A 15,479-nucleotide genomic window follows, 5' to 3' on the forward strand; every position below is an offset into this window, starting at 1 on the left:
CCCCTCTTAATTTCATTTTCCGGCTGCCCTGCCATTGGGTCCATTTATCACATTCTTGTTCCACTAAATTTTGTTCAGCTTGTTCCAATGCTGTCTGCAGACTAGTCTCATGTCTTTTGATATTGCTGGCAGACTATTTCAAACAAAAGCATGGTGCTTCATCAAGAACTTGGCACGCTTCATGGAGGTAGCAGATCAAATTTAGGAAACCCAAAATACTCAAGCAAGAGCAAGCAAATGAGCTCCCAAATTAAACTTCGTTGATCACAAATGAGCTCCCAAATTCATCCATGCATGGAATTACTTCGATTTTCCTCTCTTAATTAGGGCATCTGGAGGTATAGTAAGAATTATTTTTAATAATATTTTTTTGTTTAAACATAAATCAAGATAATAGTTTTATTTAATTTTTTGATTTATTTTTTATATTAACATATCAAAACAATAAAATATATATATATAAAAATAATTTAAAACTAAACAAATTTAAATATATTTAAAAACATGATTGTAATTAAATAATAAATAAAGAGGCCCTGATAAGGTCAACAAGCCCACGTGAAAGAAAATTGTTTATAATTTGGAATTCCCCTTTGGGACTTCCATCAGAAATTCAGAACCATATATCGGAGTTGTGGTGCTACAAAACTTTGTCATCCACACGTAACCTTAAGATAACTGTCTAGTCGTCGTGGGTCGTCGTGGGTGTAAGCTAGTCCGAACATCCACATTAATCTAAAAAAAAAAATGCCTGCCTGATACACAGTATTGCTGTAAAAATTTAAGAGTATTGGAACATGACTTTGGCAAGCAACCTTTGCCAAGCAATCGTTTTCTAATGTGCATGAATTTACTCGAAAATCTTTAGACGTTTAGTTTTCCAAGTAGATAAGCACTTTCATTGACACATCTTGGGATTTTGTTTCATATGAAATTAATATTATAAAGACGTTTTCCACCGCTTCTGTTCTCTCAATTTCTATCGTTGTGTAATATTATAAAGAAACTATTTGATAATGACTTACATTTTATTTATTTAGTTTATTATGTTAATTAACTAATAACTTTAATATTATATTAAAGAACTATTGTAATTCAAAATTTTACACTATTAAGAATGTTTTTCCATTAACTCTATCATGTTTAAAATTGATGAAAAACATCGAGAAAATGGAAGTTGTTAATCTACAGTCTCTTACTTCTTCAATTGTTCCTGCAGGGTTCTGAGAAATTGCAATATTAATGGTCCCATACCCGAATACATTGGCAAGTGGCCTGAGTTATCATATCTGTACGTTTACCTTTTACGAAATCTCCAGTAATTGTTCAATCTTAGATAGCCTTCACCAATTGGTTAAAACTCCATATCGTGTAAATAACTCAACAATTATGTCTATACATTGATCTCATTCGTTCTTTCTTTTAACGTCAGATGACACTTTGATCGACATTACCAATTAAGTCTCGAGTTTTCAATTTTGGGTAATATATATTTGATGCGTTTCGCTTTGGCTCGCAGTGATTTGAGCTTCAACAGCTTAACTGGTAGCATTCCAGAAACATTTCAGAAACTGACAAAGTTGTATGTGCCAAAGTTGTTTATATTTATATTTATATAATATAATGTATAGCTGGCGAACACTGTTGCTGATGTGTTGGTGTTTCTTGCTTAGATTTTTAACGAGAAACATGCTTACTGGGCTTCCTTCATGGATCACTGACCCGAAGAAATCGAAAAACAGTCGTCCTACAGTGTAAGACACTAGATTAATGCAAGCTTATCTGCAGCTGTCTACATAATTTCTTTTGAGAAACTTTTGAATCACTCCTTTATCTGTGTCGAAACTAAGATATTGATGATTTTCTCTTTGTCTATTTTTAGGACTTTATCAAACAATTTCACCTTTTGGATTACTTTTTTATAGATGAAGTATGGTGTTAACCATGATTTGTTCTGTGGTTAAACATTAAACATTTAGCAAGGTGACATATGTTAAAAAAGGTTAAAGCACAATATTATGCTAATGCTATATTAATGTTTTGTGGTTATGCTTTTTTATTATGTTCTCCTAGCATTTAGCAAGGTGATATATGCTATTTTACCATATATTTATAAAATATATAGTAAAATTTAAATTCATAATTATTTGATCAACAAATCTTTGATACCATATTAAATAACCAATTTAATTTAAAAATTTAAATTATTATGTGATACTTTAAAATATAATTTATATAATTCTTTAATATCTTAATTTTTAAATCTATAAGTCTAAAATAAAATAATTATAGAAAAAATTAAGTTTTCACATCTCAATAACTAACCAATACAAATATACCAAAGAATGATATAATAAATAACTTTCAAACCATTTCATAACCCATCACACCATGTACATAACCCAACATCATGAAGTATATAACTCACCATTACATCATGTTCAAATCACATTACATAACGTGTCATGCCAAGTATTTAACTAAGTGTCACGTTATGTGTTCACAATGAATGTAAAGACACGAACACACATGTTTTATGAATTTTATTTAAAACATATTTATATTAATTACTCATAGTTATAACAAGTATGTAAACCGTAATCTTCAACAAATTTTTTATAAAGAAATGTTATACAAGGCTTCTGAATGTCTAAACATATTTTTATATATAATAGAATTAATTTCAAATTCAAATGGAAACAATAAAACATGGTAACAAACCATCAATAAATCTCAGTTCTTTATTAAAACCTCTCTAAAAACTACTATTTACAACCAAGGACTAAACTATATATTTTTAGAATTCAAGGGCAAAATCATAACTTTTAAAAAATTAGGGACTAAACTATAATTCCTCCATCTTCAACCCCAAAATAGATTTTCTAGAATTTCAACATGATTCTTTCTATACAATTATTCAATAATTCCCAATTTGTTTTCCTAATATTAAATTTATTCAAATTCTTTTACTCAAAATTCATCAAAACACACAAGCAAAATCCCATATCAATTCATTTCTACATATTCTATTTCAATATGCATTTACACAAATATATATTATTCGACACATGAATTACTTCAAATAAAATCACTAACATCACATAAACTTTAATTTTTCATTAAATTTATTGTAAACAAAAGATCTAAACCAATACCATAAATCAAATAGAAAGAGATTAAAAAAAACCTTACTCAAGAGTTAAATGATTAGTATATGATGAATTTTGAGATAGGGTTTGAAGAAATTTTTCTGCAAAAGAAAGGGAGAATAAGCTATCGGTTATAGGGAAGAAATTTCACTAGAAAGAGGAAAGTTTAAATGGAGGTGTTGACATCACCCCCCTCCATATATGGGCTAGCACATAAAATATAATCCTTTCATTAAAGAGACAACAAATGGTGGTTAGTATTGAATAAGTGGCATGCTAGGAAGGTGACATGATGTTAAGAAAGTTAATTTTGATGAATTATTAACTGAGGAAAAATTTATGAAAGCAATTTAGGGAGTAGTTACATTGTTACATATTATGAAAGCTTCATTTTTATGAATTGTTAATGTGCAGGGATCTTTCTTACAATAACTTCGACGAGGCATGTAAAAATATAAGTTGCTCGGGACTGCAAAATGTAACCATGTAAGGGGACGAACCAAACTCCTTTCCATTTTGCTTTCTGTTACAAATTTATTGACTTTAATGAATCGCTCCTGAAGGTTGTCATTGATTTTTTATTTATTTATTTGTCTAATTTCATGATCTTGCTGCATTTCAGTAACCCGACAAGGTATGTGATACCATCATTTTCTGCAATAAGAGCGATCTTGAAGTATGGCTAACAAATTTCTGTGTCAATTCTTAGGTCTTACATAGATGGTGGTAACATGAAGAGAAAAAATTGTCGTCGAAAGCGTATGTTCATTCTTTTGAAATCTAAATGCATTTGGGATTCCTTATCTAACCTTAATGTTTCAACCACTAGTAATACACTTACGGAAATCTAAATGCATTACCACAGCGTATTACCACCAAATACACTAGTCATTTTCCATTTGTAAGGAGTTTGTTTTTCAAAAAAAAGAAATTAAATAAATAACTCCCCTAAATATTTTCCAAGGGCATTCAGGCATAGGTGCGCGCACATACCTACATTATTAGATAGAGAATTTCTATCTTCTAATTATATTGCTGATTTTCTCATTGGAAACAATCATGTTTGTACTGAAAAAAAGTTTTCCTGCAGATAATTCCCTGTTTATAAATAGTGGTGGTGAGGATGTATATTACGGAAAGGATCATTATCATAACGATACCTCCATATCAAGTTTTAATCTTAGTCCATCTGATGATTGGGCTTATAGCTATGCTGGGGACTACCTCAACACAAACTTCAATGCCAGTGGTTTAGTAAGGAACTGGACATGTGAAATTACTAGCGCTAAGGCAAACATAGATAACAATTTTCGCCTTGCTCCCGTCTCTCTAACGTATTATGGCCTCTGCTTGCGTAAAGGCAAGTACATTGTGACACTTTATTTTGCTGAAGCATTATATTCTAAGAGTGAAGATTACAGCACATCAGGAAAACGAGTGCTTGATCTATATATTCAGGTAAGTATTAACTTATCAGAATCCTTATTTATGTACTAATGTCACGCACTTAAGAAAGTCTTGATTGTAGGGAATTATTGAAATGAAAGATGTCAACATAAAGGAAATCTATGTGAAAGAACATGAAGGAAAACAGCTAGTTTTCCCGGTTAAAATAAATGATGGTTCGTTAGAGATCCAGCTCTACTGGGCTGACAAAGGATCTATATCCAGACAAGATCTCAACGGACCTCTCATATCAGCCGTTTCCATCACTCGTGGTAGAAAACACAACTTCAATATTTTTATTTTTTTCTATTAAAACCCAGGATTCTGTTGCTGACTTCATTCTCAGTGTGAGAATAGTTTATTGCTTGGCTGACAACCATTGTTTTCTGTATGTTTCTCAAGTTCCAAGAAAACTGCATGGTAGGGAAATTGCGTTGATTATAGGATGCTGTATTTTGTTTCTGCTGCTGTTGCTGGCCTTCATATGGAGAATGGGCTGGATAGGTGACAGAGAATTGCGAGGTAAGCACTTTTTTCTCTATCTGGATAATTCTTACCATAATTGTGGTTCAATTCACTTAATTCATGTGTTATTGGAATATGTAGAAACCGAAGTGAAGATTGGAGAAAGAACTTTCACCCTTAAACAGATCATTCATGCAACAAAAAAATTTAGCCCCAAGATGCAGCTTGGTAGCGGACGTTCAGGGATAGTATACAGGGTAAAAAAAGAATTTTACTTGTTCCTTAATTTTTTCCTTTGGAAGAATAACTTTCATGTTATTTAACCTTTCATCATTTTGATTTCACATGCCTGCAGGCTGAATTGCCAGATCTGACTGTAGCAGTGAAGAAGCTATTCACTCATTCAAAAGCAGTAGATGAAATAGAAAGTGAAGTTTATGCCAAGAAGGCCTTGGACTTGAAACATGAAAACCTTGTTAATTTGATTGCTAGTTATTCCAGAAGGCACCTAATTTTGCTCATCTACGAATATATGGAACATGGCTCACTTGGACAAGTTTTATTTGGTAATTTTCTGATCTCTCGGTCTCAATCTAATTTGGCATTTAAAATTTTTGCTAACGAACTTGGACAAGTCTCGTTGCTCCACTTAGTAATTAATATTTTAGTTTAAAAACCTCTATTTTCTTAGAAATTTTACTAGCTAGAAATTAAAATGGTACTTCTAAGTAATGCACGAGGCTCCAATTTATCTAGTTTACTCCTTAGGTTCCATTAAAATGGTGTAATTTATACACCTAATCTAAGAGCAACGAAAACCGAGCTATGTGCAAGGCAATGAACTCTTAGTGCATGCTGAAGTCTTGTTAGTTTTCTCTTTACCTTTGATATATTAAATGCTTTTGGATTTATTTACACACACACACACACGCTAGAACAGATAAAAGTGAGGTGTTTATATACAAAGTCATGGTCCTTTCAGAAAAACTTCCAAGTTAATGATAGTGTTCTTTTAAATATTCAAGCCTTGCGTGCAGCCTATATACCGATCTAAGTGACTTTACGATGGTTTTAAAGTTTATATTGTTTTATGTTCACCTTTTATTTTCTCTATACAACATTATCCCTAGTTTGTAGTTTATCTTTTAAGATTGTCAAGTGTTTTGAAGCTTAAGAATTTTCAGTGTCGAGTGTTAGTTGAGTTTGGTTCTAATCAAAAGACCTTAACCTTATAGTGATCCTTAATCAACCATTTTTTCACAATCAGAACATAGGAGACTGCTGACCATTGACTTGGGGATTTGCAGGTACAAATCCTACTGTGCAAATTGATTGGCAGAAAAGATTTATAATCTGCAGGGGAATAGCGAAGGGTTTGAAGTATCTTCACGAAAGGAATCCACCAATAATTCACAGAAACATAAAAGCCAATAATATTCTGCTTGATGCAAGTTGTAATCCGAAAATATCAGATTTTGGATTGGCAAAGCTTTATGAGGAGGAAAATCCATATATTGCGATTGGAGCAGGAGGAGATCTGTAAGTAAACATTGACTTTACAATTTTATTTGGAGAAAATTGGGTTCCTATTTAATCTATCATTTCGTTGCTGTTGCAGTCTATACATGTCACCAGAGTATGCAACCCGGAGAGCCATGACAGTGAAAGTCGACGTCTACAGTTTTGGGATCCTTCTCCTTGAAATCGTTAGTGGGAGAAATAATGCTGACTACAGAGCAAACCAAGAAACTGTTTTTCTTCTAGATACGGTAAGAGCTAGATAACTGTTTTTCTTAATTAACATTTTTTAGCAAAAAAATGATCAAATAAGCTTACTAGACGTTTGATTTTTTACGAGGAACAAGACGATAATGCGATATCAATTTAATAATTTAATGTTTTTGTTACGAAAGAAAGGTTCAAAATCAAAACCTTTTTGATAAAATGAGGTAATTTATATATATCAATTAAGCTAGTATGTTATTCATTCTGATATTATATAAATCGAAGTTTTTTCCCCATACAACAATACTTTAATTTTGGGTCTCATGAGATACTAACCCTCAAATGATTGGTATTACTCGAATACTAATCCAAAAACAATATTTTGAGATAATTAGTATATAGATATGATTTTCCTTTTGGAGATATTTCTTAGAAGTTCAAACAATTGCAGGCTGGTAATTTAAATGCGCGGGGAAGGCTAGGAGACTTAGTTGACCCAAGCTTGCGCACTTATGACTGGGACCAAGCGAAAATTGTCCTGCACTTGGCAATGATGTGCACCGATCAATCACCTTCTCTCAGGCCTACAATGTCTGAAGTAGTGGCTGTACTTGAAGGCGAAAAAACTCTCGAGGATCTCTCTAAAGTGATCGCTCCCTCGACATGATTTGAATCTCTCCTGCTTCACCGGACGGTCAGTGTATGCGCGCGCGCGCGTATCTTGTGTGGTTTGTTGGTTTCTCCATATCTATTGAAATTTCTTTTCTTTTTTTCTTCGGTTTCTTTTCCTTATCCACCTTTTGATTTAAATTTTCCTGATAAAGACTGAGTAAAAATATGTACTGTTTTTTATGGAATTATGGCCCTGGAGATTGCAGACCTCGTTTGTTATGTGACATCTATATATATGTTTCATGTTGTCAATCATTCTCAATCTATGAATGTTTTCCTTACATTTTAGCATATCCAGTCTTCATCGTAATTTATTTATTATTGCTATTGATGTCATATTCTGTTGAACTGAGAAAGAATATATTTGATTTTTATTTTAGTACAAAAATAAGAGCAGAAGAGGCTCGTATATATATAACCTCTATAGAGATTAATTAGAAAAAACTCATTACACTAGTCTAAGAAATAATACGATTTACAATCAAGTAAGGCTAATTAGGAAACTAAATATTCTATGATTCTTATTATGTGATTTTCATATTTATTCTTCAAGTTAACACTTCCTCTCAAGTTAGTATATAGATATCAACAATGCCCAACTTGTCAAGTGAGTTATGAAAGATTTTGCTCAAGATAGCCTTTGTAAGTATATCTGCTAGCTAATCTTCTAATTTTACAAATGAAAATTGAATCACATTGTCTTCAAGCTTCTATTTTATAAAATGCCGATCTACCTTAACATGTTTGGTACGATCATGTTGAATTGGGTTATGCGCAATTACTATGGCTGTTTTATTGTCACAAAACATGTTCATTGTATATGGAGATGAACATCCAATTTCTTCCATTAATCTCTTTAACCAAAGTAGCTCATATAGTCCTTTGGTCATACCTCTGAATTTAGCTTCTATATTTGATAAAGCAACTACCTTCTGTTTCTTGCTTCTCTAAGTGATTAGATTCCCACCCGCAAATGTGAAGTAGCCAGATGTGGATTTCTTATTAGTAATGTTCCTTGCCTAATCTACATCAATGTAACCATTGATGTGCAGATGTTGATGTTTCCTAAACATCAATACTCTGCCTAGAAAAGACTTTAGGTATCGCAAAAAGCGAATCAAAGCACTCATATGATCTTCACTAGGGTAATGCATAAACTAACTTACCAAATTCACGGCATATGTAATGTCTGGTTGAGTATGAGATAAGTATATTAGTTTTCCAACAAGGAGTTGATATCTCTCTTTATTGGTGGGAGCCTGATTAGGAAATTCTCCCAAACCATGGTTTTGAACTATTGGTGTATCGACTGGTTTGCAGTCAAGCATTTCTATTTTAGATAGCAAGTCAAGCACATATTTCCTTTGGGATAGAAATATACCTTGTCTCGATCGAGCCACTTTAATCCCTAAAAATACTTTAATCCTTTGAGGTTCTTCATCTCAAACTTAGTTGCTAATTGCTTTTGTAATTTTGAGATTTCTTCTTTGTCATTTCCTGTAATTATCATATCATCAACATAGATTATGAATGTTGTTACCTTTTCTTGTTGGTGCTTCAAGAAAAGAGTGTGGTCTGAATTACTTTGCTTATAACTGTATCTTCGCATGGCAAAACTAAATCGTCCAAACCATGCTCTCAGGGATTGTTTTAAGCCATATAATGCCTTTCGTAGTTTGCAAACCACCTTCCCTTGCATTGGAGAAGTAAGGTCAGGTGGAACATTCATGTACACCTCCTCCTCAAGATCTCCATAAAGAAAAGCATTTTTCACATCAAATTGGTGTAGTGGCCATTCCAAGTTTGCAGTAAGAGAGATCAGTACTCTCATAATATTTAATTTTGCTACCAACAAGAAGGTTTCTTGATAATCTATCCCATATATCTGAGTATATCCCTTCACCACAAGAGTTGCTTTATATCTTTCTACTACTGAACCATCTGCTTTGTACTTGACATAGAACACTCATCTACATCCCATAGTTTTCTTTTTTTCAGGTAATGGTGTGAGCTTCCAAGTCTTATTTTTCTGCAGTGCTTCCATTTCTTCCTCTATTGCTTGAATCCATTTAAGATTATTCAAAGCTTCATTCACTATATTAGGGACATCTTTTATAGATAGTTTATGCGCCAATGCTTTAAGGGGTTCAGATAGCTTCTGAGTTGAGACACAGTTGGCAATTGGGTACTTGGATTTGCTCATTCTATGATCGAGTGAATATCGTTTTGAAGGTTGTCCACGATTATATCTGAAAGGCAAGTTATAGCTATTAGAAATATTTTGAGATGAGTTTAGAACTTGTACCTCATGAATATTCTTAGGAGATTGAACTGATTGTGGTACTGTCATGGCATAGAAGGGTTGTTCATTAGAGACTTCTCTAGTTTCTTCCATTTGCTCACTAGTTTCAGCACTCTTCTCCATGTCTCGGTCTCAACGTGCTCAACATTTTCTATTCCTTCTTGCTCCCTCATTAATTTTGTCTCTATATCAATAGCAACATCCAGCTGGATAATATTATCTAAGATCTTACTTATCATATGCTCATTATCTCCCTCTGCATTCTTCATTGTACTATCAGTAAAGCCCAACCAATATTCCTAGTCCTGCTCTACACTTATGAGCTCCCCCTGAGAAGAGGACCTAAAAGATAGGGAAGTAAGAAATGCTCAGATTCAAGGAAGGTAACGTCCATGGAGGTATAGAGTCATCTTGTAGCTGGATCATAGCATCAATATCCTTTCTTGTGAGCTATATACCCAAGAAAAACACATCAGACAACATAAGGGTCGAGCTTAGTTCATTGATTTTTATATATATGAACATATATGACACAACCAAATGTTCTAGGAGGGAGCATGAGAACTGACGATAGGATCACATGGTGGCCTAGAACTTGAAGCCGGGTCTTGTAGTCCAAAACTCTTGATGGCAGTCTATTTAGCAAGTATACTATAGTCACCATTGCATCACTCCAAAACCGTTTGGGCACATTAGCAACTATCAAGAGAGCTCTAGTGATCTCCAAGATATGTTAGTTTTTACGTTCAGCAACACCATTTTGTTGTGGCGTTTGTGGACAAGATGTCTCATGATGCATACCATGTTCCTGATAGTATCGGTGGAATTGTTTATTATCATATTCCCCACCATTATTGGATCATAGAATCTGTAGTGTTGCAGAAAATTGTGTTTGAATCATATTATGGAATGAGCAAAATATGTCAAACACTTCATGTTTTGTTTTCATCGCATACAACCAAGTCATTCGTGTATAATCATCAACAAATGTGACAAACCAGTGAGCTTTAGAAGAGATAGTAATTGAGGCAGGGCCCCAAATATTAGTATGAACAATTACAAGTGGAGTGACACTCTGATTTAAACTTATTAGGTATGATACACGATGACTATTGGCGTTAATACAAGTTTCACACTGAAAATCTACTTCGTGCAATTTCATGAATAGTACTGGAAATAAATAGCGTAAATACCGAAATGAGGGGTGTCCCAACCGATTATTCCATAACCAAATATGTCGTTCCTTATTGTCGATGAGGTGTATGTTATTTGCTCGACCACAGCTGAAGTCATTCATGTAATACAACTCTTCCCTTTTAGTACCACGACTAATAATCTCCTTGGTGAGAATATCCTGAAAACAAGCAAAAACTAGGATACATTAGTGCATAACATTGTAATTTCTCGATCACTTGTCCTACAGATAACAACTTGTTGAAGAGTGATGGGACTATTGTATATGGTAATGAGAAAGAAGGAGAAAGTGCAACTATTCCAGCCCCGGTCACTGGATATGTCACTCCATTAGCATTAGCAATGCATAGCTGTTTTGGTTAAGTGGTGTCAGATAAATCACCAGGATCATACGTCATGTGGTTTATTGCTTCAGAGTCAATGATCCAACTATCATAATCATGTCTTCTATTCTAAGAGCAAAAAACATAACCTTAATTACCTAGGTTATTCTGATCAATCTATTATTCAGCCGAGATAGGAGATTCTTGTGCAGGTACAAGTGATAGTGTAGGTTCTATACATATAAGCGCTGCATGATCAGGATGTTCACTACGCCTGGCTTCTGGTTTTTTCTTTGCCTTGAGTTCGTACCAATCTGGATAACCATGTATTTTGAAACATGTATCTTTGGTGTGTTTTGTATTTCCACAGTGTGTGCAACCTCCTCCTTCCCCATATGATTTGGTAACTGACCTTCCATTCGCTGGCATTAAAAAGGATAAACGATGCTGAGGTTTTTGTCCTCCCCTTGACAGCATAGCACCTCCAGATATGACTTCTTCCTTTTTCAGCATCACAGATTGCCTTAGGTCTTCTCTCTTAACTTGCACATAGGCTTATTCTACTGTTGGAAATGGTTGCATCTGGAGCACATCTGCTCTAATATTGTCAAGTCTGTCATCAAGCCCATCTAAGAATATATAGACTCTGTCCTCTTGCAAAAGTGAGTTATATTTCTGTATGTCAATATTGCACTCCATAGTGTTTGGACACTGGAAATCAATTTCTCTCCATAATCCCTGCAGATTGTTGTAATATGTTTTAATAGATCCTCCTTCCTGTTTCAGCCTAAGAACTCCTTTTTTGAGTTCATATACTTATGATGTATCGGTGCCATCTAAGTATGTTGTTGCAGTGTTATCCCAAACAGCTTTACTTGTTGAAAATCTGATGAAGTTGCTTACAGGTTTTGGGTTCATAGAGTTGATCAGCCATCCCTTCACCATTGCATTTTTAGTTCTCCACTTCCTAAATGTTAGATCTGTTAGCAGAGGTTATGGAAGGTCTCCATTTATGTATCCCAACTTGTCTTTTTCTAAGATATATATCTCAATAATTTGGGATCATAATATATAGTTGTTGTTATCTAATTTGATTCCAATTGGTGCAACTGGTTCATGGCTGGCAAGTTGTGTTATCCCTGCCATTAGATCTGCAAGGATTAAATTCTCCCCTTCATAAGTTTTCACCATAGTAGAAGGGGTTTCCATTCTTTTCTAAAAAAATTCTATAGCCCTAGAATCTCTACTCTGATACCATGTTGAATTGAGGAAGAATATATTTGATTTTTATTTCAGTATAAAAATAAGAGCAAAAGAGTAGAAGAGGCTCTTGTATATATAGGCTATATAGAGACTAATTAGGAAAAACTTATTACACTAATCTAGGAAATAATCATAGACAATTTACAATCAAGGCTAATTAGGAAACTAAATATTCTATGATTCTTGTTCTATGATTTTCATATTTATTCTTCACGTTAACATATTCTATATACAAAAATTTTTTATAGCTTTAAAATTTTACGCTTAATAAATTTTAGTGGAGCAAGAAAGGGCCTACAAGAAAAAAAAATTGACTTCTTCACCAAAGGCAGCACATGAAATAGATACTAGCTCAATAATTGCAAACATATGTTCAAACTAACACAAATAGGTGGGATTTATGTTCCCAAGTAAGAATATATGTATTTATCCCCAAAACATTGCACAAATTTTCCTTTACAAAAAAATCTTCTTACTTTGGACACCTAATAGGTAGTTTGGCTCAGCATTTCTATGATGTTGTAGCTATTACTGAAAGAATAGAACAAGCAATGAGAATAGGAAGAACGTTAGAGCCTACTAAGAAGAAAGACTTTATTGGGAAAAAAAGGATACTAAGAGGATTTTAAGGTGAACAACGTGGAAGAAGGGTATAAGGGTAAGAAAATTTATACCATCACTATAACTTTCAAATACCTACCTAATAAGTTGCAAGTGTAAACTTCACTAAACCCTTCTTAACAACACCAACTAAATGACCATCAAAATAACAAAATTATTAATCCTCCAAAAAAGAATTTTCAAAGAACCCAAGAATAATGGCCACCATTACCAATTTTCTTGGGAGAAATATACTCAAAGTTATTTAATATTTGGCAAGTGGCCCTTGTTCCCCTAACCCCATTACAACCTCCATACCCATATTGGTATCAGTTGAACTTGACACATGAGTATCATGTCGTCATTGCTGGATATGACATTGAAAGTTGTAATGCATTTAAAAACAAGCTTCTATAATTGATAAAAGCTGGGTGGATAAATTTCGACGATGCACCCTTGTGAATTCCAACTCTTTTCCTAATCATGTTTTAAGTAGTGAATGGTGAATGTTATGGAAATAAAAAGACAAAAGGAAAGAGTTTTAAAGGTTTCCATAGAAAAATTGTATGGTATGCTGGTACAATCTAGATATTTATCTAAGTTTGAACTAGTAATGAATGGAAATAATTACTACAAGTTCCATGGTAATGTCGAACATCACATTGATGGTTGTAAAGAATTTCACCAAGAAGTAAAAAGGATGCTAGCTTTTGGTATGATAAGGATAGGGAATGAAGAAGAGAGTAGTGAAATAGGGATGACAAGCTGCTAGGAGAGAAAGGTGGAGGTTTATAGACTCCAACCAATTGTGGGTGGTCCACCAAAACTAATCTTGATCAAGTTTCTATGTACAAATAATGGAAGTTATGGCATAATGCCTTATAGTTATTAGTATTCTTTCAACAATAAAAGCTCGTTCTTATCTCCCATGCTGAAATTAGCAGTTTGACTCAAAGTGATTGGTGTTTTACACTGGAAAAATTAGAGAGACACATGAAATATAAAGGAAAAGAAATAATTGATGCTTCTAAAGATATGGAAGTGAACAAACCTATCAATGAAGAGGAGTCCTATGAATTTCTAAGGTTGATGAAGCATAGTGAGTATAGTTTGGTAGATCAATTGAAGAAAACTCCTGCTAGAATCTCTTTAATGTCACTTATCTTGAGTTCTAAGTTACATCATAAAGCATTGCAAAAAGTATTGAATGAAGCATATATGCCATATAATATCACTCAAGATATAATGGGACATTTAATGGGAAGAATTCAAGCCACCAATTACTTGTACTTTACCGAGGATTAGCTTGACCTGGAAGAGACTTAACATAACAAGCTTTTATACATCACTATGAGATATAAGGATTGCCTAATGAACAAAGTACTTGTAGATATGGTTTAACTTTAAATGTGTTACCAAAAAATATGTTACATGAGATGCCAATTAATGCTAATTATATAAGGCCAAATACTATAACAGCTAGAGAATATGACGGTTTCCTAAGATAGGTAATAGGGACCATTAAAATTGAATTGTTTATAGGACCTCAAATGTTTTAGATGGCCTTACAAATGATGGATATCCAGCCTTCCTACAACGTATTGTTAGGAAGGCCATGGATACATGCCATTAAGGCCGAGTCATCATCTTTACGTCAATTTTTGAAGTACATTATCAATGATACTTTGGTGAAAGTTAGGGCAAAAGAAACCTTGTCCATGATAAAGAATGTATCGATTTGTTTTATTAAAATAGAAGATTCCAAGGATGGAAATCTTCATGCCTTTGAGATTATAAACACTAAGTAGGTAATAGAGAATACTGACACGACCAAAAGATTGACATCTTCTCCCAAGTATAAGAGAGTTGAAGTAATAAATATCCTAGCAAGACCGAGGCCAAACCACAAAGAAGTTAATTGTATAAATTATAAACAATAGTAGTAGTAGTAGTAGTAGTAGTAATTGTAATTGTAATAGTAATAGTAACAAAAAAGAAGAAGAAGAAGAAGAAGTTAATGAGAACTTTAAGATGGAAGATCAATGTGAGGATTAAGCAATGATAACAACAAATCTAAAGGTTAGATGATCCACTAATGAGATTTTAAACAAGTATAGTATAAACTCTTATTATTCAACTAGAAACCACACACAAAAGAGGTTCCAATTGGATTATAAATTATTAATATGATTACATTACTTATCTTATTTGAATAATGCTAATACTTCTAAATATTGTCAGGCATTCATGATTATAACTTATGTTAACAACAAATCAAATTTCTGTCATATCACAAGTGTAGATTATACTATACGGTTGGGCTATGAAAGTGCCAAGTAT

At 33.4% G+C, this 15,479-nt stretch overlaps 2 protein-coding genes across 2 annotated transcripts; both read left to right on the top strand.

Annotated features, from left to right (window-relative positions):
• Positions 1-1,198: 1,198 nt before the first annotated feature.
• Positions 1,199-7,721, top strand: LOC105117510 (probable LRR receptor-like serine/threonine-protein kinase At1g53440). The gene is made up of 13 exons (XM_011015195.1): positions 1,199-1,291; positions 1,520-1,582; positions 1,674-1,754; positions 3,564-3,635; positions 3,772-3,783; positions 3,859-3,908; positions 4,240-4,607; positions 4,678-4,867; positions 4,998-5,117; positions 5,202-5,317; positions 5,416-6,599; positions 6,679-6,829; positions 7,237-7,721. Exons 3-11 carry the CDS (start codon positions 1,690-1,692, stop codon positions 5,731-5,733), a joined length of 1,311 nt encoding a protein of 436 aa, XP_011013497.1. The 5' UTR covers positions 1,199-1,291; positions 1,520-1,582; positions 1,674-1,689; the 3' UTR covers positions 5,734-6,599; positions 6,679-6,829; positions 7,237-7,721.
• On the top strand, positions 5,776-7,452 carry LOC105117511 (probable LRR receptor-like serine/threonine-protein kinase At1g07650). The gene is made up of 4 exons (XM_011015196.1): positions 5,776-5,788; positions 6,368-6,599; positions 6,679-6,829; positions 7,237-7,452. The coding sequence occupies exons 1-4, from the start codon at positions 5,776-5,778 to the stop codon at positions 7,450-7,452; spliced, it is 612 nt and encodes a 203-aa protein (XP_011013498.1).
• Positions 7,722-15,479: the final 7,758 nt, after the last annotated feature.

Source organism: Populus euphratica, unplaced genomic scaffold (genome assembly GCF_000495115.2).
Source record: "Populus euphratica unplaced genomic scaffold, PopEup_1.0 scaffold1395.1, whole genome shotgun sequence".
In the NCBI taxonomy this organism is placed as follows: Eukaryota; Viridiplantae; Streptophyta; class Magnoliopsida; order Malpighiales; family Salicaceae; genus Populus; species Populus euphratica.